Below are 23536 nucleotides of genomic sequence, written 5' to 3' on the forward strand. Positions count from 1 at the left end.
TTTCTTCAGCATTTACTCAACTGGTTAATTTTATGAATTTCTCTTCTGTTAAACACAAAGATATTCTGAAGAAACTAGTAACTAGTTGACATCCTTACAAATACTGAAAAATACTATACATTAAAAAAAAAAAAAAACATTTTTCAGTATATCTTTGTTTTCAACAGAAGAAGTTCACACAGGTTTGAATAAGTGTGCGTAAACTAGCAGAAGTATCGTTTTGAGTGAGCTAGTGCGAAGACCCTGACCTCAACTAAATGATACATGGAACAAAAACCATGCCTTAATTCTAGTCAAAATTCTGCATTAGAAAATCTAAATTATAAGTCAGATGAAGTCACATTTATGAGATGTAGAGTCAGAACAAATGAAAGCCAAAATTATGAGATAAATGGCTAAATTGGCAGTCAATTTTATTATTATTAAGTCAGAAAAACAAAACAGTAAAAATTTCAAGCTAAATATCAAAATGAAGTTAAAAACTTTAATTATGAGTGGTAAAGTCAGAACAGTCAAAAATAACGAGATAAATGTCAAAATTGACAGGTACATTTTTTTTTTCAATTTTAATTTGTAAAGTCAGAAAACAAGTCAAAATTACGAGACGTGTCAACATCATAAAACTTAAAATTATGAGTTGTAAAGTTAAAAAAAAAAGTCAGAATCATGATAAAATGTCAAAATAGACAGTTAAATTTACAATTATTAGTACAGTTGAAGAACAGAAATCAGTAATGGAAAAATTGAGTCAAAAAATGTGAAACTGAGTTGTGAAGTAAAAAATCAAGACAAATAGTCATACACAAATAGTCAGACAAAATTATGAGATAATGTCAAAATTGACAGTCAAGATTTTTTAAATTATGGGTTGTAAAATTAACAAAATAAAGTTAAACTAATGAGATTAATGAAATAGATAAATGAATAGTTATGGGTTGTAAAGTCAGAAAAAGACAGTTAAATTACAAGATGTCAAAATGTAAAATTAACAATTGTAAATAAATCTAAATTATAACCTAAAAAGCCCAAACTATGCCTTTGCTGTCAAAATAGAGGATAAAGTGGTTTTATGAACAGCGGCGGTTCTAGGATTTGATTCATCAGGGCGGTTTCCACAGTAATATTCATACCTGGTGTAAATGACACAGGATTGGTTTTCTTTTTTACATGAGAACATTAGTTTAATAAAGAGTCCCTGAAATGTTTTCAAGTGACAAAAACGAAACAACATCCAACATTACTTTTATTGAAATAATACAAACAAGACAAATACATTTTTATAGGATCTCTTATTTACATCAAAAGGTAAACAGCTTACCAGATACATTCAGCTATATTAGATTGTGGCTGATATGACTTTGCAGGACTTGGACTATTTGATAAGAAATGCAAAATACGGAGCATCTGTAAAATTAATCAATTGGATAAAAACCAACTTAAATGGTAAAGTTAACGAATAGGGGTTTTAAAAATGCGTTACGTGCAGCAACATCCGGTATGGCCACAGGGGGGCTACAGAGCGCTTCCACAACTGCTCGGTGTTGACAGACTCCCGCCTGACTTAACATGTCGTGTTTTTTACATGAAATGAGGAACTACTGTCATAACAGACCACACACACAAAGCTTTCTGTGTGCTTGTGGTCAAATTTATTCAACTGACATTCATAGGAAAAGTTAATTCCCGTTCATTTCTAATCCATTAATGCGTTTCTCAAGCAACAATTTAGAAGTGCTGAATGTGCAGAAAACAATATGATGTTAAATAAACCTTGCTCATTTAATGTATTAGTTAAAACAGAATCATCTCTGCCTGTTCTAACACAATGACACTTTCACATACACTTAACCAAACAAAACGTCCTGTTGCAATCAAATGATGAGCAATCCAGGCTAACCTCTGACTAAAGCATTATTTCTAAGGCAAAGAAACTCCTGGAATGTGAATTGAACAGCCTGCGAGCGTTTGATGGTGATGCTTCAGTTTTCAGTTTCGGAGGAGTCGCTGGCGTCTGTTAGACGTGTTTGCTTTTTGCGGACGTTCCAGTGCAAACACTGAGCCAGACTGTCAAACCAGTCGTAAACCAGATCATGACAGCATATGGAGGGGACTGGAAAGCAGGAGGTTGTGATCTTAATGCTGTGGAAAGAAAAACAAACTATGACGATGAAGAGATTCCACAGAGAGTTACAACTCATTCACGCCAAAGACCATAATCAGAACAACAAATAGAAGGCAGAGCTAGAGATATCATTCCCATTTAAACAATCGACAATTCAAAACAGTTAAATAATAGGAGGAAAATAGATTATCTGAGTGTTGCTCATGTTGGAAATGAATGGGAAACCATCATTTCTCCCTAATGTAAACCCATCTGATATTTTTGCCACACATTTCACTATAAAATTGAAGAGCATCAAAGCTCAGTGGAGAAACAAACTTCCACTTTTATTAACTGAACACGCCACAGAGTAAAGACTGATTCATGGTACGTCAAAACTTGTGCCAACATGAAATGGACTATTTAGTATCATCGAGTTAAACAATCCAGCTCTATTGCTTTGAAAACTGGTTTTTCCAGACATTTAGGCTCACTGAATGGAGTTTGTTTGTAGTATATATAGTTTGTCAGCTCCTCTGATTGACATCTGCTTTTAAGATAAATTGTTAATAGATCTAAAATAAGCCTCTAGTTTCAGAATTTTGTCAAATAAAACAAATGCAGGGTGACTGTTTTAAAGAGCACCTGAAATCAAAACTAACCATATTGGTTTTGTTAGCTCACATTGCTAGTTTTGTGACAAACAATTCATCTGTGTGTGTCATTAAGAAAAATAAGTAAATATTTGCCCTGGAAAAACCTGAAAATGTGCATCCTGTGTGTTTTCAATTCAATTCTCACATCACGTCTGTCTGAGGTACTGACAGATGGAGGGGCGTGGTTAAGTATATTAGGAAAATATTATTACGATAATATTATTACGAAATCCCACATCATCTTATTACAAAGAGATGGTTTAACCTAAAATGTCTAAAAACTTTTAAAATAGCCATGGCTTTAGCATGCTGTCTCAGGAAAGAGCCCTGAGGTCAGAAGATGTTCAAGCTTGGGGCTCCCTCTGGTTTCATACGGGGAGAGGTGAGCCTGAGCTCAGGTAAGTCTTGAGAACTCCCTAGTATTATGCTAGAAAAATAAAGGGGGGAGAAGTCAGGGAATGGGGGATTCTTCAAGATGAAGATGGCTAAGTTAAGGAAATCTGGCTATTTATTTGCGATTTGGATTCGTAAATATGTTTTAACCTAAAATGTCTAAAAACTTTGTACAATATAAATGGTCCCAGCCCATTGATATTTTCAGTTTATGTGAGAAATAAGAACTTTTTTTTGTCCCTGCAAAATTCTCTCTGAATCAGGTTGGAGAGTTCATAGATTGCAAACATACAGTGGTCTCGACCCTTGCCATTACGTTTACTTTTCGCAGTCTCTCAGTTTCACTGATTTTTTTGTGTAGTTTGACATCGGTTTGTGTTCTGCGATTGGCTGTAGACCATTGTCAATCAATCTGCTCTGTGCCGTGTCTCCTGTACACTACAGAAAGCGTTCAGCTTCCTAAATTACAGAAATCTTTTATCACTAGCAGTGTGACTCTGAAATGCTGTACGGTATGTTTGCAAGTTTTCTCCTCACATTGTGGACGAAACATTCTGCATCCAAAAAAAGTTCTGTACCCAAAAGGCAGAGGTAGATGCTAATTATTGCACAAAAAAATTCTGTTTTTGTCTTCCCTGTTTAACGGCTGTTGAGTTTCCTGTTCAGGTTCTTTGTATTAGTCTCTATAATGACATTCTTTCCAGTGGCTTTCGCAATGTCGCCGAGTCACTAAAAATAGCAGTGACAGGATACTTCCTTGTGGTGCTCCTAGCTCTTGTTAATGTGGGTAAAAGAGGGAAATTACTAGTCAGACTTTAAATGATCTGATTAATCTGCAAATGCCCTTGAAAAACAAGCTGATATAAATCTTTCAAAATTGCTAACTTCAAAGTGATGTCACACACCTTGTTCAGGTCGAGCATTAGTCAAGTTTGGAAAGAAGCCTTCGGAGGAGTGTAAAAGTAGTGTGTAAACCGTTTGAAAGCATGTAAACATCATGAGCTTTACTTGGATAGATCACATGACCAAAAGACGCAATACTGGTGGTACAAAAACCAGTGTAGAAAGAGGTCAAGTGTCTTTTGGTGTAAAAGAATAAAGAAAAAAAAAGTTTGTTGTAGGATACTGCCAGAGAAAATGAGACTCAACAGTAATTCAGTTAATTTCAAGAGTTCACACTTAGCTGATGATTGAGAAGCAAAAGCCTGTTTGGCAGAGAGGAAGAGCGCTCTGAGCTCAGAAGATCCTCGAGGGCTCCCTCATGTTTCATCGGGGTAGAGGGGAGTCTGAGCTCAGGTAAGTCTCAAGATCTCCCCTGTATTATGTTAGAAAAAAAGGGAGAGGAGCTAGGGTGGATCATTCATGATGAAGATGATTCTGCATGATTTGGATTCATGTGATTGCTAATGTGGGACCAGCTGTGGTCAATCATAGTCATGTGATCCTCTCGAAATTAGATTATGAATAAACTTCACAAAAGTCATGTTGCTAGCAGTAAATGGTTTGTATTTCAGGTGTAGTACTATTCTTTCAATTTAAAGGTGTTTGTGCTGGGAAACACCCACACACTCACCCATTCAAACACAACGACCAATTGAGTTTCTCTAATTTACTTTTGCCGCAAGACTTTGGACTGTGAAACCCAGAGTAAACCTACGAGGCCAACAAAGGCAGAACATGCAAACTCCACACACAAAAAAAATCTGGACTCAAACCAGTGACCTTCTTGCTGTGAGGCAATCATACTAACCACTGAGCAACTGCAGTATTATAGTATTTGTTAAAAAATGACTACAGTATTTGTTCATATGTGTGAGAATAAGGAAATAAAGTGGTGATCAGGATGAGACAATGCACTGTTTGATGCATCAATTTGCAACAGGCCAGTGTTTAGAGTGAAAGTGTTTAAACTCGCATTGCATTTTGTGACAAGGCCTTATTATATGCAAAAGATCACATACAGCCTCTTTAATAATAATAATAATAATAATAATAATAATTCCTGACAATAATATAGCGCTTTTCTGAGCACTCAAAGCGCTTTACATATAAAGTGGAATCTCCTCATCCACCACCAGTGTGCAGCATCCACCTGGATGACGTGACGGCAGCCATTTTGCGCAGGTCTGCACACCACACAACCGCTGATTGGTGGAGAAGAGACAGAGAGATGAAACCAATTATGATATGGGGAGGGTTAGGAGGCCCTGATGGACAGAGGCCAGTGGGCAGAATTAGCCAGGATGCCGGGGTTAAACTCCTACTCTTTTCAAAGGACATCATGGGATTTTTAATGACGACAGAGAGTCAGGACCTCGCTTTAACATCTCACCCGAAAGACGAATAAACATTAGATCATCAAAATGATAATAATTCAAAATCCAGAAAGCTATCTTCTAAGCTGATATGTCTAGAACAGGAGTGTCCAAACTCCTGCTGTGTCCTGCCTCAACACGCCTGCAAGGGTGTTTATAGAAAGCCTAGTAAGAGCTTGATTAGCTAGCCCCGGTGTGTCTGATTGGGGTTTGAACTTAAGAGTTTGGGCTCCCCTGGTGTAGAAACTCTCATTCAGGGGTAATGATCAAGGGAATTTGCTGCTGTAACATGGCTGAAGCAGGCACAATACTAACAAGCAGCATCAGAAAATAGTCTCCAGCTAGCTAACCAAGTACAATGCTGCATTATATCATTGTGAAAGCTTGCTTAAAAGTGCCTCTGTCAGACCTGAAGATTGGTGTAATGGATTTAAAACTCTGGGGATATAGCAAAATTAGCTCTATTTTCAAAAAAGATGAAGTGCTCCTTTGACACTAAAAATGCTAACATCATCTGAACTGTACAAAGGTGAAGTGATAATATCCACTGACACTGTTGATGCTCATTTCCATAACTGTAATACAGCTGTCATTGTATCACTGGATTATGGTAAATGCTGTTTGCTTACAGGCTTATATATAAAAAAAAAAAGTGTCACCTATCGCCATGCTGGATCTCCTGCCTCTTCCTGCCATCAAATGAGACCCAGGCTGTGTTGCGAGCATCAGGTGATAGTGTAATCTGCAGAATAAATGCAGACTCATGTGAGAAGAAGCTATTAAAACCATGTTAACAAATAACTTGATTTTATGAAACTGAAATCGTTTATGTATGTTTTTATACTTTATACTGTAATTTATATTTTATTCCCACTCATACCATGAGCTCCACGCCGGCAGGCACCACAATGGGTCTAAAAGAGAGCGAGTGAGGGCAGATGGGGGTGACCATGATGGCAGGGACGTTGGGATGGATCATGGAGGCTCCGGCTGCAGCAGCGTACGCCGTGCTGCCCGTGGGAGTGGAAACTATTACACCTGCACAAAAACAAGCCACACATTTACATCTATTTTCATGTCAGCTGGACGCTCATGTCAAGGCAAGGCAAATAAGAAACACCATGATGTATCGAGACATCGGTTTGGACTTAAAGAAATTGAAAACAACAACAACAACAACAACAACAACAACAACAGTCAGGCTATGATGCAGTCAGTTTTTTTTTTACACATTTTTTCACATTTCTCAGCTGTATAATGCAAATTTCAAAGCCACACTACAATTGAAACCTCATCTGGAGTCTGATATGTTCAACAAGGCTGGATATAAAAAAAAAAAAAAATCAACTATTATTACAAAATAAAATAAATGCTTTTAATTTCAGTATACATTCAAGGGGGAGCAATGTTTTTAAAAAATACTTTAAGACAATAATAATTATTTTTGAATAGTTTTAGGACAACTTTAATAAAAGGTTTTGAGTCGCTTCAAATGTTGAAAAAAAATTTATTAACTTTGTTGAGTTTTTATTAGATCAATGTTATATTATAAAAAATGTGATATTTATTGATTAATAAAAGGTTAATAAGAGCCTTTATTCAAATCTTTCTTTTAATAGAATACAGCCTTTAGTAATAAAGGATAAAGAAATAAACTACGCAATAAGATCCATATTATTTAGCAGCTTTTGTATCTATTTTGAATGGAAAACCACATGGGAAGAGCTCAGAAGCAATATTGCAAGAAATGCAAGTTAGAAATGCTGAGGCGGCTAAACTGGGTTTTAGTTTGGGTAGTTAAATTGCAGTTAAATTAAATTTAGTTCTATTAAACTTTACTTTATTAAATACATTTTATTATTTAAGTTTTTGTTGTTAATGAAATAGTATTTTTAAAATAAGTTTCCATAGGCTTATGATAACAATGTTGACAAGATAAAAAGTGCTCTCAGAAACACTGTTTAGAGAAGGATCGTTTGATTGGGCCAGTCAGTATGAGCTCACCATCTCCTTGTACAGAAGTAATGAGGCGTCCATCCAGGTAAAGGTCAACATTAGACAGATATGACGAGGGCCCTCTGTCCACAACCACCTCATTAAGCACCTTTATAAAACACAGAGAACACTCATATTTCATATACAATATGCTGGATGAACAAACACATCTAACAAACCCAGATGCATTTTTTTTTTTAAATGAACACAAAAAGAATATAATTGAATAACTCCTACATTAATCCTTGAGTAAACTGTCCCTTTAAGGCCTGTGACTGTGTGACCATTTCAATATTTAAAATTTTAAAACATCCGGCCACAAGAAAGTTTTTGTAATTTTAATAAAGATTTATATAATATACAATATTAAAATATACAATGCCAACTATGCAGTGCTGATTATTCAATATCTGTACCAGAAGAGTGAATACCTGAAAACTGTATATTTATTTGTTATATATTATTCAGGATTCACTCCTCTACAAAATCCCCCCAATCAATCCAAATAAACCTGTTAAATCATCTGGTGAAATAGTTTTCACGTAGCAATAGACATCACAGAAATACAAAATATGGTAATGTCAGATTTTCTCAATATCGTGCAGCCCTAATTTAAGTATACATATATTTGTTAAACTAATTTCCATGACTTTTCCAAAACTTTGTGGGTTTTTCTGTTTTTCCAAAACTTTTCCAGGCCTGGAAAATGCCATGACTTTTCCAGGTTTTCCATGACCGTATGAACCCTGTTGTTGTGGCTGGTACAGATTATACCACCAGATCCATTACCAACTTATTGATTGGTGAATTATTATTGAAGTTTAAATCTGCATGTGTTTGCTTTAAACAGGTTTGTTTGCCAAAACACGCTGGCAAAAAAAAAGACACTTGCAAGTTGCTGATTTTGTGTTGTTCATTAAGTACATTATGAATATTGTGTTACCTGTAGCTGTAGAGTTATTTTGCCAGCCTCATTGTTGATATGGTTGTGAGGAACTACTCCATTCTCCTGCGTAGTGAAGAGCTGCTCGTTTCTCTGGAACATGCCTTTCACCACTTTAACCTTTAGACGACTGCGCAGGATGATGGCAGCATTACCTACAAGAGCCAGACACAAACACTCAAAAACAACATCTCAACTACAACACAATACAGAACAGAAAAACAGAGCTTTAGGTTTTTAGCTGAAGTATAAACTATTACTCCACCATGTGTATGTACAAATGAATATTTTATTTTAAAGTGCTACAAGACAATGTTAGCAACACTTTTTTATTCACTGTTTTTTATTCTCAGCCTTGACATTATATACTGTAGCATGTTTAGCTATCATGCGTAAATTAGACCTTTTTGTAATTTTAGGTAACTTGCACATTATCTATGTTTTATCTGTTTTACATTTAAAATACAGCTTTGATCATGGAAATTTCCGTCCTCCAGCTGTTGATTTTGTTGAATACAGCCCTTTTTTGTCATTGTTTAATGACTTAAATCACTTTAGAGTCATTTGGTGTTCTTGTTGAGTTTAGAAAAAAGGTCTGGGGAAAAATAGTTCTTGGGAAACCAGGCCTGATGGGGTTGTTGACAACCCAGCGTGAAACGCTTTGTGTGCTTAAAGGGTCAGTTCACCCAAAAATGAAAATTCTGTTATTAAATAATCTCATTCCAAACCCCTGAGACTTTCTCTTATTACTCAGAACAAATTCAAAGATGTCTTAAATAAAATACAAGAGCAACAGTCACGAGACATTTAAAATACACTTACAAAGTCAAGAAACGAAGCTAAAACATTATTAAAATGTTCCATGTGACTTCAGTCTCCTGGCCAAAGTCCCTCAATCTGCCTTTACGATCATGGCCTTCCAATCATCCCCATCCACCAAATTGGCTCTATCAATGTCTCTTCACTCCACCAATAGCTGGTGTGTGGTGAGCAAACTGGTGTCGTTGTCCTGTGGCTGCTGTCACATCATCCATGTGGATGCTGCACACTGGTGGTGGTGTGAACAGACCCCCTTCATGACTGTGAAGCGCTTTGGGTGTATGGCCATACACGATAAATGCGCTATATAAATACACATTACATTACATTCAGTGGTTCAGCTATAATCATACAAAGCTCCAAGAACTTTTGTGTGCTAAAAACTATAGAAACAATTTTGTTTTCGACAATGTTTTTGGTTCCTTTCTTTTAATGTCTCAGGACCATCGCTGTCTATAGAGGGTCAGAAAGCTCACAGATTTTATCTAACATATATTAATTTGTGTTTTTAATATGAACAAAGGTCTCAGGTGGTTAGAACCACTTGAGGGTGAGAAATTAATAACAGAATTCAGATTTTTGGGTGAAGTAATCTTTTAAAAGTAGGGAGGCAAAAATGTGTCTGTGCTTATTTTAAATCAAACACTGGCAGGTGAAATACAGTGAATCATCCAATGGCTAACAATAGGCATTATTTAGAGTGCACTCACACTATGCTATCTGAACCGTGCCCAGACGTGTTTCCCAGTTCGTTTGACAAGTGTGAGTGCTCAAAATCTGGTTTAGGTGCGGTCCAGTTGGCTGGCCCTGGCCCGGTTGGAAGAGGTGTGCCAAAGGGCTTTGGAGCGGTACGCTTGTAGTGTGAGTGCAAAGCGTGCTTGAGCCAGAAACTGAAGACGCAACTTCATATATAAGGAACTGTTTCTTATGGATTTATTAATCATTCTTACTTTTAAATGAACACAAACTGTCATAGTTTATCAAAGATGCAAACCACTCACTGCAAATCAGTTACACCTTCAGCAAACCTCCAAATATGTGCAGCACAAGGACTTAATAATTTATGAGCATTGAAAGTTGTGAGTCTGTTTGGCAAAATATTTGACTGCATGTCACTGCATCCCAAATGACTAAAAATAATACAAAACGATATTACTAAAGCAATGTCAACTCTGCTGAGTGAGAGCGCTTCTCTTCCTGTTAACTAATCAGTCGCATCATCGATAATGCAAGCGTGCTTTGGTTCAGAATGTAAAGATGCAGGGTGAGTGCAGGTCGTCGGCGGAGAGGGGAGGGGGACACATGACGTTTTGGCACTGTTCAATGCAACTGTACCTAGTGAGAGTATGCCCTTAATCCCCCTGATGTGTAATTTGATCACATAGAGTGATTCACTGGCATTGTAGATGGTTGAAAAACTTCAATAATTTTACCTTCAAACACTTTATCCACCTCAGTTTTAAAAGACTCGAACTTGAATGGAGTGAGAAATCCTAAAGATCCCAGATGGAACGCCATGACGGGAGGAACGCTGCCCTTAAACAATTGAGACAAACACCGGGATGTTAAAAACACATTTGATGCTTAAATCGCTCTCTGAATAACTAGTTTTTGCATATCCAAATTCTCTCAGGAACACAGCGAGCATATTCAGGAAAGCAGTTGAGAATGACCTAGCAAGAACAAACAAATAAGATGAGGTGAGAAAAATACCTGGAAAAGAGACGATGCATACAGAAGAGTGCCATCTCCACCCAAACAGATAATCAAATCGATGCAGTCTGAGATGTCATCATAACCTGTACAAGGCAAACACAATGATAGGTCACTCATTTGCCTAATGCATCCAATCTTTTATTGGTTAATGATGTGCCATGGTTATGCAAAATCAGGTGAACCTCACAAAAATGAGTTCCTAGCACTATAAGGTTACAGTACCTTCCCTGAATGTGCACAGTTGATTGCAGATGGCTGAAAATGACTCATCGCTCATGAGAGAGCCGTCATCCACAACTTTCTTTTCCACATAAACCATGAGATGTTTCTCCTGATGGTGAAATAATTTGGATAAAATTTGTATAATCAAATTTAACAATCAATCTAATCACACAAGGAAAAAAAATGTACGATAGTGCCAGTAAATCAAATAATCGTGTTGCTTCCAGTGTGGCTTATGAGTAACCAACCTCCACGAGGAACCTGCAAAGCTCTTTGAATGGCTCCAGAAGAGTCTCATCTCGAATCTTTCTGATGACCAGAACGTTTAGCGGTGGTTTGCTCCAGGTGAGCCGCTGACTAGCTGGATCCTGAATGTGCCTGCGGGGAAAATCGACAGAGTAGGCAAACATTGTGTGTGTCACCACTGCACTGCAAAGAGTAAAACTAAATGCCCTTTGTCCCTTTTTTTTTTTTTTTTGTACTCCTGAATCCTTGCGCAACTTACAATTCTGATCAAATGGAAGCACTGTAATGTGGACTTCTGCTTTTTGCTTCTGCCAATTTCAGGATTAAACCATTTTTCAATAATAATTTTAAAAAGTTTAAGCAAAATGATAAAGAATTCATTAAAGTTAGATTGATTTGGAAAATTCTTTAGGGGAGATAATCAGGCATAAATATAATAAATTACAAGCATTAAAAAACAATAGAGCAGAGGTGCCCTAACGTTTTCTTATGAATGGATAAAAATCAAATGATCGAGGCTAGTGGGTTGAAGTTAAATATAGTTGGCATTGCTAATTTCCTAATTTATTTAATAATATTTAAAAATGACAATAAAACACTGCTTTATATTAATTAATACAGTATTTTTAAATTTTATATTGAACTTAGCACAGTAAAAACAAAACAATCTCATTTATAACAGAACTTCATAATTTTTGCCTTGATTTGATTTTACATTTTTTTAAAAATCAGATTGAAACAATAAAACAGCAATAAAATAAAAATGAATAAAAAAATGATGAGGACAATCGTTGATCTCTGAGTTAAAGACATTCCACCCATGCCTCTCTATTATTCTCTCTTCTCTCAGATGGGATGGAGGGCAAATTCAAAGGTTACAATAGGCCAACTTTGGCCTGTGGGCCCTAGTTTGGGCACCTCTGCAATAGAGAATTTTTTTTTTAAATATACTGTGCTTTATGGTAGAGCTGCACAATATTGAAAAAAATACAACATTGACATTTTTTTTGTTCTGCCCTATATATTGCAATATGAATACAATCTGGCTAGATGAGCTGAATAACTTTTTGGAAAGAATTTATCATTTTAGATTGATTGGGACGATTCTGTATACAGGGTTTCTGCAGGATTCTTTAAGTCAAATTTAAGACTTATTTTCAACATAATATTTCTTTTTTTTAATGACAAGTTAAACATTGTTAAAAATATATTAATTGTGGAGGCTATTACATAAATAATCAAAAATAAGTATTTGTTGGCTTTTGGTCCAAATTAATTGAGTATAACTTATTTCCAACCTAATGCATTTCTTTTATAAAACCTTAAGTTTCATGCCTATTTATAAATATTAGGTCTACTCACCCTTCTGTAAATAGTTTTTGTTTGAATGGAAGATACCGTAAAACGATATATTGCTCTGTTTTTATCATGAGAAGTTTTTAGTTTTTTTTCCCCTCGTTTTTTAAGATGGATTATTGATAATTAGATGGATGTTGACCCAATTGAATAGCTTTACGTCGACTGAGGAAAATTAAGATCTGTTTAAAGTTATTAAAGACATCCAACACAATATTTACAACATTTTAAGACTTTTTAAGGCCCCGCCGACACCCTGTGTATAGGAGTACATAGAATATAATGAACAATCTCGAAGTATAGAGATATTTAATAAAGAAAACAATACAAATTAAATAAAAAGCTTTTTATTGTTTTCCGAGGAGTCAAACTGTATCCAGGTAAACGGTAATTGAATAATCAAACGTAAAATAATAATGCATAGTCTTCGTTTTATAAATAATTCAATAACATTAATCGTTATTAATCACCTGAATGCTTTTAAACCCCTCACACAGTCATAGGCCTCAAAAACACTCGCGAAATGATCAATTATAATCCAGACTCAAAACGACGTGACTATTGCGAATGATCACATTACAATATCGATGCTGAAATGATACATATTGTGCAGCCCTACTTTACGGTTTTCCAGGGAGTCTAGCCATATTCAGGAACAGAAAATGATTAATCAAACCTAAAATAGCATTGCATAGTCTTTATTGTACAAATAATCCAATTCTAGAAGCCTTTTGAAATGCTCACACATTCACAGGCCCTAGAAACAGATGCAAATGATAAACGCTCACACCTTTAGGGTTCAACTTTGCAGTGACTCCATAAATCATGTATTTTGAACTGTGGCTCCTGATCAACTATAATTCTAGCTCAACAATGAACATCCTGCGATGTGACTTACTGATATGCACATTGCAATATAGATGCTGAAATTATATATTGTGCAGCCCATAGTGTAAATAGTTCAATATTTTAAATACACACAAATAAAATGCACATTTTATTGAATCAAAGAATGGGCAAGTCAGACTGCTAGGTCTCTGCAACTCAAAATGAATGCAACTCTAAAATTTAATCTTACACAAAATCATCTTCCATCTTCGAATAAAATGTACAAGACATAACTAACCTAAACAGTACATCAGATATCAAGCCATGAAATCCCACATTACCCTCTGCATGTGGTTTGTCCCGGAGAGTGTAAAGCAGGCATTGTGTTTTAGGAAGGGGCGCTTTAGAAAACTCCGGTAAAAGAGGTTATGACAAACACAGCAGTGCTCAAGTGTGCTCCCCTTCAGCTCCATCCAACAAACTCCACTCAACCAATCAGAATCCAGTATGTGCTTGTCCCAATCATTTGCTTGACTCATTGTTTAAACAGTAACAAATGTGATGTAACCCCTTACCTAAAAAGCACTGAACTATGATTACTCACATGACTGAGGTCGGGTTGGGAAGAATGCACGCTTTGGGTCCAAAGTGGGTAGCAGGATATGGTCCATGTAGAAAGTGTCCTCGTCTGCAACAACCAAGCACTTAAGTCACTTCACATTTTTTATTAAAAGTAAAACAGGTCTTAATGGCATATTTTTTACCTGCACCTATCCCATCTTTTCGGGCAACTGTCGGAAGTGTCTTCAGCTGATTCAGAGGCTTCTGATCCTTGCTGCTCAGGCAACCAATGCACGTTTCCTCCTGACAGGTGTTCTGGACAGTCTGGCCTCCGCGGAGACCTCTTCACCTCTTTCCGTTTCTTTGGAAGTTTTCCTTGCCGGTCCTGCTGCCTCTGTGGCCTTTTAGAACAGCCACCCTCCTCTGCTTTTCTGGAGGGCAGCCCGTCGTCCATGCCTTCAGTTCTTATGGAAAAAAAAATAATAATAAACCTAGTCAACATCATTATAAGATAACTGGGGAAAAAACGACATTAACAGAGAATTAACAAAAGCAAAAGTACTCTATTAATCCACAAAAACACAGTACTGTTACTGTACTTCATTTATATTTTTGTTCTGTTGTTTTTATCTAAGTTTTTAATTATTTTTTAACAAGAATAATTCATTCTTTCCTAGTAGAGCTACTCAAGACATATGGTGAAATTGTTTTCACGTCACTTTTAAACTAAAGGTAGCCTAATACTGTATTCTTTTTATCGGACAGCATTATACTTTAATACACAACACCTGTATTCTCATACTTTAGTATCTTGTTGATCAAAGCAGATATTTTATATGGCTTTTGTGAACAAAAAATAAATAAAACAATATTTAGCTAGTATGTTATGCATATTTCACATCTGATAAAAAATACTTAAATGTTCAACTCCACTAGTTTAACAGCATTTTATACATGCTTCTAGAATGTCACATTTCCTTAACAAATCAGGTGATTTAAGGTAACTAAGGGCATAAAAATTGTACATCATAGATAAAATACAGTAAACTGCTCATTTAAAATGTGCACTAAAAGCTTAATGTTGAGAAAACTATTCTGTGGACATGCGTTAACTGTCCGTGTTTTTATTATCTACTATAATAGCTTTGAATAACAACTCGCACTATAAGAGCTGATAAAATAACGTTACACATCTAAGTTAAGATGTTTCACACCGACAAAGACAGTATTTACTTAATACTAAAACATCTTAACTACGAACAAAGACTTTGCAAGTCACTAAGATCAATAATCATTAACACATTTGACACACTGTCATGAAAACACGAAGTAGCATGATTTTTCCATCGATCAAAACTTCCGTGAGTTAGCCGCGCAGACAGCTAAATAAACACAGTTCCCATCCGCTTACCAAACGACAGGAAACGCCGCGGAACTTCCCTTTTGGACAGTCTTTGGAAAACGTAAATTTATTGGACTACGCTGAATTATCTTAAAACCAACCCTATTTCTGCGGAACCAGTCTTTATACGGCTTAGCTAGCTAGTAGAGTGGGTTGCCGAAAGTGACATCACGAGTGTCCTCGTGACGCGCGCTACTGCGCAGCTGCAGAATCTCTGTAGAAACAGATGATAAGAAAATGTTGTCAAATCTACACCGTGTTCGTTTTAATGACTTTATTGATTTCACTGTCCTTTGTGTGGTTCAATTACATTCATCCAGTTTTTCTTTTCTAGCCTTTGTAAAATTTTTCTCAAATTATTCTTGAGAATCGTTTATTTTCTAACCTATCCATATCATTTTCTAATCTGTGTTTAATTCTTGTAATAACATCTATTCTACTTGTCATAGAGGATAACACATTAAATATTCCACAATATTTTAAGGCTCTTCAGTCGAACAATTTCTTTATATAATAATTTAGAGCTTGACATAACTAGAAAGACATATATTTGGTATGATGCTGTTTTAAATCATTTTGAGTATTTATTGGCTTTCTTTGTTTAATAACCCTGAAAAAACTTATAATGTATAAGGTATAATTATAATAGCATACTATAATATAATGTATTATATAATATATATTGATCAAATTAACACATTAGTTTTTATAGTCAAATTTATTTTAACATTAGATAGCCTACAAAAACTGCGTATGTGTATGGCACGAGCTTCTCAAAATGCCACTGTAGTCTTAAGTGCTGAGAATTTATAAAGTTTACTCCTACTTTCAAACTTGAAGGTAAAAAAAGAGACAAATTTCCTAAAGGGCATCTATGATGAAAATCAACATTTGTTGATTTTTAAGGTATACCGCGCTTTGGAAAAGTCAAGGTTTTAAAACCACCCAAAATTTTCTGTAATACCGTTCCTAAGCTATGTGTAAGGTTTTGTAATTTAATTTTTTTTAGACAACAGTGTCTCCAGCAGAAAATATATCCAAAGATGCCATTTTAAAATGTAATGAAATCTGTGTTTTTGAAACTAATGAAGACAGCAGAAGTCAATGATTCATATGAATTATTTAGCCTGACATGTTTACTGCTCCAAAATATTTAAAATCTTTCAAAAAGTAAAATATATCGTAAAATATATATATATAAAATATATATTTTCAAAGGGAAATTTTTTTAGTTTTTTTTCCAGACATTTAAAATGAATTTAATTTAGAGCGATGAGCATAATATCATGATACCGTGAAATTTTTATCCAAGGTTATCATACCGTCAGAATTTTATACCCGCCCATGCCTACAAGTCTCTTTTTTTACATTTCTTGATGTTAAAATAGGACCCAACTCCCAGTGATTGTGAAGCCCACTGCAGCGTGATGTAGGAGTGCGGTGTTCCCCGCCAGGCACCATGTTTGTATAATAACATGTATACACGTTCACAGACCATTTTTTGTAATTAAACTGGAATTAAAATATCTCTTCCAACTCACTGAGATTTGTATAAGTTAAAAATGTTTTTAAAACAGAGCATGTTTATAATAGGGTATATGCAGAAGTATGCTGAAGGACTTTAAATTTTGCAGTAGGGGCAATCGCTTCCAGTGAACAGTATGCCATTACAAAATTGGCGCATTTAAGGTCTGTTTTCTTTAAAAAATCAACAATCTTCACTGCCTGATGGATATACAATATAAAGTAGGTCTCACAATGTACAAGAAATGTAAATTTTTTGCGCCATGTCTTTAAAATATAAACATTTATTTTACCCAAGTGTATTCAATGGAGTTTCTGCATTATATCTTGACAGGCACGTTCATGTAAATGGCTTTTCATCTCGTTTTACACTTGAACAACTAAATGAACACTGAAGTTTACTTAACTGATTGTATTTTAATTATATTACAACATGAATGCTGTAAAAGGAACCGTATAAAAATGAAAAAAGTCACATTAACCGTTCGCCGAAGGTTTATCAGTATGGGAAGGATACTAATATAATCACCACGGCCGCATGGTGTCAGTAAACATGCAAATGTATGTGTGTGTGTGTGTGTGTGTGTGTGTGTGTGTGTATGTGTGTGCGTGTGTGAACACTGCAAAGTGCATTTGTGTGAGACTCATCATTTTAGAAAGGCTTTAATAAACTCCAGCACAAATACATGAAATAAACTTACTTGGTATTTTTGACTAATGAACTGTATTTCAGCTTCATACGAGTCTGTTTCTATCACTGACTGCAGTTTATCTGATGTAACGCATGATGAGAAGCAGACACACATTTGGGAACAGTGCATGGGGAGAAGCAGCTCATTTGCATTTAAAGCCACAGGCTACAAAAACAGCTACTCGCATTCATACACCAAAATGGGCAGATTCTGGAGGCTATAATAAATTATCTTATGGGTATTTGGGCTAAAACTATACAGACACATTCTGGAGACACCAAAGGCTTATCTTAGACCTTGTAAAAAGAGTAAAATAGGTGCCCTTTAAAGTTGCAATCACTCTTACCTATAGTTAAGACAGCTCAGCAGGCCTTTCGAGTGGTTAGGAGTTGCAGTAAGGGCTTGTGATGGTGCTGTGTGGAGTACAGACCTGCATGGACAGATTTTTTGTGCTCCTTCCACAGAAAAAAAGGATTCTCCTAAACCCCCTGGAATATTTAAATTTAGCTGGTGTGCTGATAAAAAATGCGCTCCGACAGATTACTGGTGTGTTCCAAATGGAATATTTTGAGTGAATACAATGATGGCCGCCATTCTGAAGCGCCATTTCAAACCAAAATGATCAAAATGACTACTTTAGAGGGCCCTTTAGAATTAAAGGGTACAACTGATAAACATTTCTGGCCCCTGTATTCCTTTGCACAAGGAAGGTGGTTGCTGTTTCACACTGTCTTCCATTCAGAAGGGCTCATCCCTATGCCCTAATCCCTTTGAAGCTATTATTCTGGAGGTTAAACTCTTTGGAGGGATTAGGGCATAGGGATTAGCACTACAGAATGGAATGCAATGTTAACCTCTCCTCATTAATCAGTATATGGGTAGAGTTGGGATTAGGTGTATGATTGGGTTAGGTTAATCAAGCAGTGGATTCTGTGAGGGGCAGCATAATCTTTTAGGGAGCTGGTTCATCTGGCGAGCCTGAAGTAAGGAACCTCATATCATCACACACAGTACTCCGGTTTAAAATGTGTAAAATAAGACATGGTAGAAAATGTGTTAAATAGGTGGTCCAGATTGTATTTTAAAGGTTTGATTGTGTTTAAAGGATCCAAAGCAATGTGTGCTCATGCTTCATTTGTAAAATCACGTTATGTTTGCAAATATCTTACTTTAATATTATACACCTACTCAGCTAACATGAAAACGACTGTCATATTTCCTAGTTCCTCCGAAAGGTCTGCCCTCAAGTGGCTCTGATTGGTTAGCTAACATAATGTGCTGTGATTTGCGAATCGGCTCCATGTCACCAGGAAAAGCACCACGCCACGCACTGTGCCTCTGCTGTGTAAATACTGTCAGCCAGGGTAGTTGTTAGCCGTATCAGCTTGAGCCTGAATCTGACAGAAAATGACACAGAAGACACAGCTGAACCTCATGCCTGCTCTCCATAACAAAATCTGACAAGTGTCTTTCACATATATTCGGGTTAAAAAAATGTGTAAGCAATATGAAACCTTCACATACCTTTTGCGAGTTTGTTATTTGAGATGTAGAACGCAGGGAAAGTGGCTGCATAAAGAGACACTGAAACGCTAGTGAAGATTGTGGGTGTTTAGAGCAATTTGACGGATAAATATGAATTTGTAGCTAAATTGTTAGCGGTGCCAAACAACATTTCCTGTTGTTTACATCCTTGCTACAACATACCGTTAACAGTAGAAACTATGCATGTAATAGATCAGTTTTAACAAAAATACTCACAGGTTGTGCCTCACAATTCACAGCTTCTATTATGGTTGGAGCTGATCCTCCTTTGAGGAGTTTTTAGCTAAATTCAGCACTGAAATGGGAGAGATTCTGGAAATGCTAGCTATATCTGTTTTATAATTCTCTGCAACATAATTACAATTAAATTGTGAGCACTTCTCTCTGTGACGTGTCTTTGAAAGCCCAAATACAGAAACAGAAGAAGCTCTGTGGTAATAGCAGCGTTTGGCAGCATACAAACCCTAGCATACGCCCCTTTGGCTTTGCTAATCTAACTCAGTAAAAGCCAACTTCTCCCTTTGCATTGAACATTGAGCGTATTACATCCAGAGATGTTGTTTATATTCATACAGCTACATTACACATGAAATAAAGTTTAAAATATGATATCTTAGTGGACCACCTCTTTACTGTTGTTGCTGATGTGTATATCATAATTTATTATCTTGAAAGTTGTTTATTGCCAAATATGTGTTGAGTGTAAACCACTCTTAGGAACTTAAACATTTGATGTGAAGCATTCTGAAAATATTGTTCAATGAGGAAATCTAAGCATGCCATGATCTTCCAAAACCCTGTTTGTACCACAACAAAGTGTTGTGAATCAATCTAAGTCTGACCCTACACACTTCAGTCTCTTAAATTATGACAGATGTATGATAACATTTAAGTGCAGCCAAGAACATTTTTTCTAAAGTCAGTGTCCTTGTAATTGTCAGAGGCTTTATAAATACGGGACCACATCTCTCCATGACATCTGATCCCAAGAAATACCAGGCACCTCCATGAAGCCAGAACACAAGAACTGTCACTTAACAAAACAAAACACCTTATAATCTGAGGAGAGGATCTCAGAACAGGCCATCTGCTCAGCTGCCCCTATCAACCATCCTCGAACCTCCTCCTTCCCTCTAGGGTATATGCTTTGAAAGGTGACTTAGGTGTTCCTGGATTTTATTTATTGTAGTGTACTATACTATAAACACCATAATTTTTTTACATCTAAAATTCTATTAGTTTTATCTTTTCATGTTTGGTATCATTTTAAATGTCTATGTGTGAATGAAAACAGGCTATGATCTTAGTTCCACATCAGCAGAACAAAGCAAAACAAAGATGTCAGCTTTGTGGAAAATTCTCTCCTACTGAAGCGAGATCTTGTCCCAGATAAGATCTTTATCAAGTGTTGGGATTTTTACCACAGGTGGTTTTAGGATATTAGGCCAATTCATACAAAGATATCATGAAGCATTTATGTCTTTAATTTAATTTTTGAATTGTTTACTGTGGTTTAGGTATAAGGAGGAAGAGCATTGGAGAAATACTCAAGGAAGCATCTATAATCAGTTCATCCTGCACAGCCTTAGTTTTCTTTCACAAAGAAGTTTTGTACTCATGTAAGTTCAGGTTATTAATCAGGCTCCTAATCAGACAGTAACAATCATGCAGAAAGTTCAAGACAGACAACAGCAGTAACATGGTCATGTACTTTCTATGCATAAAAACAGGATTGGCTACATTGCATTTCATGGAAGGGTTGAAGGTACCACAAAAAGATGACATCCAAGAACAATGTGGATGTCATCAGTGCTACAGTAGCAAGATATGATGTTGGGCTACAAGTTTTAATGATAATTGTGCAAGATTGTAACAGGTGGCGTTAAGCATTTACTCATGTGAAAGCCTATGCTGCTAAATTGCAAGGATATATAGCCAAGAAGAAACAGAAATTCAGGTTTGAGTGTGAGTGTACATTTTTGGCCTCAAAAAATAGGGTTGGGTTTGATCAGATTTTGTTAAAATATTAACGTATGCAACATTATTCTGGGTTAATCCTCACAAACCCGAACTAGACCAATCCGACAAACGCAAACCTGACCAACCCAAACTAAGCCTTTTAAAGCTGCATTTTTTTTTACATAGTCAAAATTGCCTGTTTTTTAAAGCTAAAAATGTTTTATCATGACTTACACTACCTGACAAAAATCTTATCACATATCCAAGTTTTAGGAACAAATAATAACTTCTAGTTGATCCATTTGCATCAGAAGTGGCTTATATGAAAGGGAAAGGCCTTTAGATTACACTTATTTTACCAAAATAAAATATGATCATGCCTTGATTTTTAAATAATTATATACAGAAAGGTCTGACTTTGCTTTGACAAAAGTTCTTGTCACTGAACAGAAATAATGTACAGTATAGAATATAAAGTCATGGTGCAGTGGAAAAAGAATTAATATTGTGGATGACTCCCATGAGCTTGGAGGACTGCATCCATACATCTGCAATGACTCAAATAACTTTTTAATAAAGGGATCTGAAATGGCAAAGAAAATGTTCTTGCATGACTCCCAGAGGTCATCAAGATTCTTTGGATTTATCTCCAATGCCTCCTCCCCTATCTTAGCCCAGACATGCTCAATAATGTTCATTTCTGGTGACTGGGCTGGCTAATCCTGGAGCACCTTGACCTTCTTTGCTTTCAGAAACTTTAATGTGGAGGCTGTATGAGGATGAGGAGTACTATCTGACTGATTTCTGTGGGAATCTAGGGTCCATGCAGGTTCCAGTAGGTCTTCTGCAGTATTTGTGATAATCGTGATGCAGTTCAACTGATAAATCGTCTGAAAAATCTACTTTTTGCCACTTTTTCAAATGATTAAATAAAAGTCAAGTTATAATTTGTTGCTCTTACACCTGTGTTCAACGACAAGACTTTTGTCAGGTAGTGTATAATTATTTATGCTTTATATTGTTCATTCAAGAAGTTTGGAATTTTCTATTTATTTTAAACAACTTTCATATTTACATTAATGATATATTTTTTTTTACAAGTGTGATACAGTGGATCAGTGGTTAGCACTGTCACCTCACAGCAAGAAGGTCGCTGGTTCAAGTCTCGGCTGGGTCAGTTGGCATTTTTATGTGGAGTTTGCATGTTCTCCCCGTGTTTGCGTGGGTTTCCTCCGGGTGCTCAGATTTCTCCCACAGTCCAAAGACATGCACTATAGGTGAATGGGGTAGGCTGAATTGGCCATGGTGTATGTGTGTGAATGCAAGAGTGAATGGGTGTGAATGCTAATGAGTGTGTATGCGTGTTTCCTAGTACTGGGTTGCTGGTGGAAGGGCATCCAGTGTGTAAAACATATGCTGGATAAGTTGGTGGTTCATTCCACTGTGGCGACCCCTGATAAATAAAGGGACTAAGCCGACAGAAAAGGAATGAATGAATGAATGAATGAATATTTTTGAGATCTCCTAATCTAAAGAAGTGAGGTGTACTGGCTCAGAAGTGAAGTAAACTGATGCATTCTGAAACTGCTTAACAGTATAAACCAGGGTGGATTTGTTTGATTTATGATTTAATTAATTTACACACAGAATTATTTACATAAATTCAAGCTTAAATTATTATTACAAATGACACTCATATTAGAGTCAAATCTGGATTGATGGAATGTAAAGTTTAATACATTTTAGCAATCTTTTACAGCAGCACTAAGCATATATGTGGATCCCATAGTTGGGCCATTGGGTGGAACCCTTGGTGAAACCAACATAAGCCTATTGTGAATTGAATTGACTTAGGTTCTTAAGTACTCAGACACAGCAAAAGTTAAAGGCTCCTTAATCTAACTGAATACTTCCTGTCACATCATGAATGAATTCACACAGGTGTGTAACTAGGGTAACTAAAAAAAATAGACAAAACTTTTCCTGTGAATAAACAAGGAACAAACAGATTAGTATACCACCTGCTTTTATTATATTTAATCTTTAATCTGAGTCCAGGGTCATATCACTATCAGCTGCACACCACTCATCTATTATATTATCAGCACAATAAACCGAATGGCACAGCTATTGTATTCAGTTAATATTTCCGTCTTGGAGCAAAGTTCTGCTTTTACAGTGAAAGCTCTACACAAATAGCTGATATATTCATTTTACTTAAGCATGTCCTGCCCTCCTACACATCCAAATAGATAAGGTCTGT

The 23536-nt window shown here is 36.1% G+C and overlaps 1 protein-coding gene across 2 annotated transcripts; it reads right to left on the reverse strand.

Annotated features, from left to right (window-relative positions):
* Positions 1–1225: 1225 nt before the first annotated feature.
* On the reverse strand, positions 1226–15596 carry nadkb (NAD kinase b). Of its 2 annotated transcripts, NM_001080002.1 has the most exon segments (12): positions 1226–2139; positions 6125–6207; positions 6346–6503; positions 7470–7569; positions 8404–8558; positions 10656–10758; positions 10936–11021; positions 11161–11269; positions 11409–11538; positions 14195–14278; positions 14355–14615; positions 15563–15596. In NM_001080002.1, coding segments are annotated over 11 exon segments (1419 nt in total). In that variant the 5' UTR covers positions 14606–14615; positions 15563–15596; the 3' UTR covers positions 1226–1979.
* Positions 15597–23536: the final 7940 nt, after the last annotated feature.

Source organism: Danio rerio, chromosome 2 (assembly GCF_049306965.1).
Source record: "Danio rerio strain Tuebingen ecotype United States chromosome 2, GRCz12tu, whole genome shotgun sequence".
NCBI classification, from domain to species: domain Eukaryota; kingdom Metazoa; phylum Chordata; class Actinopteri; order Cypriniformes; family Danionidae; genus Danio; species Danio rerio.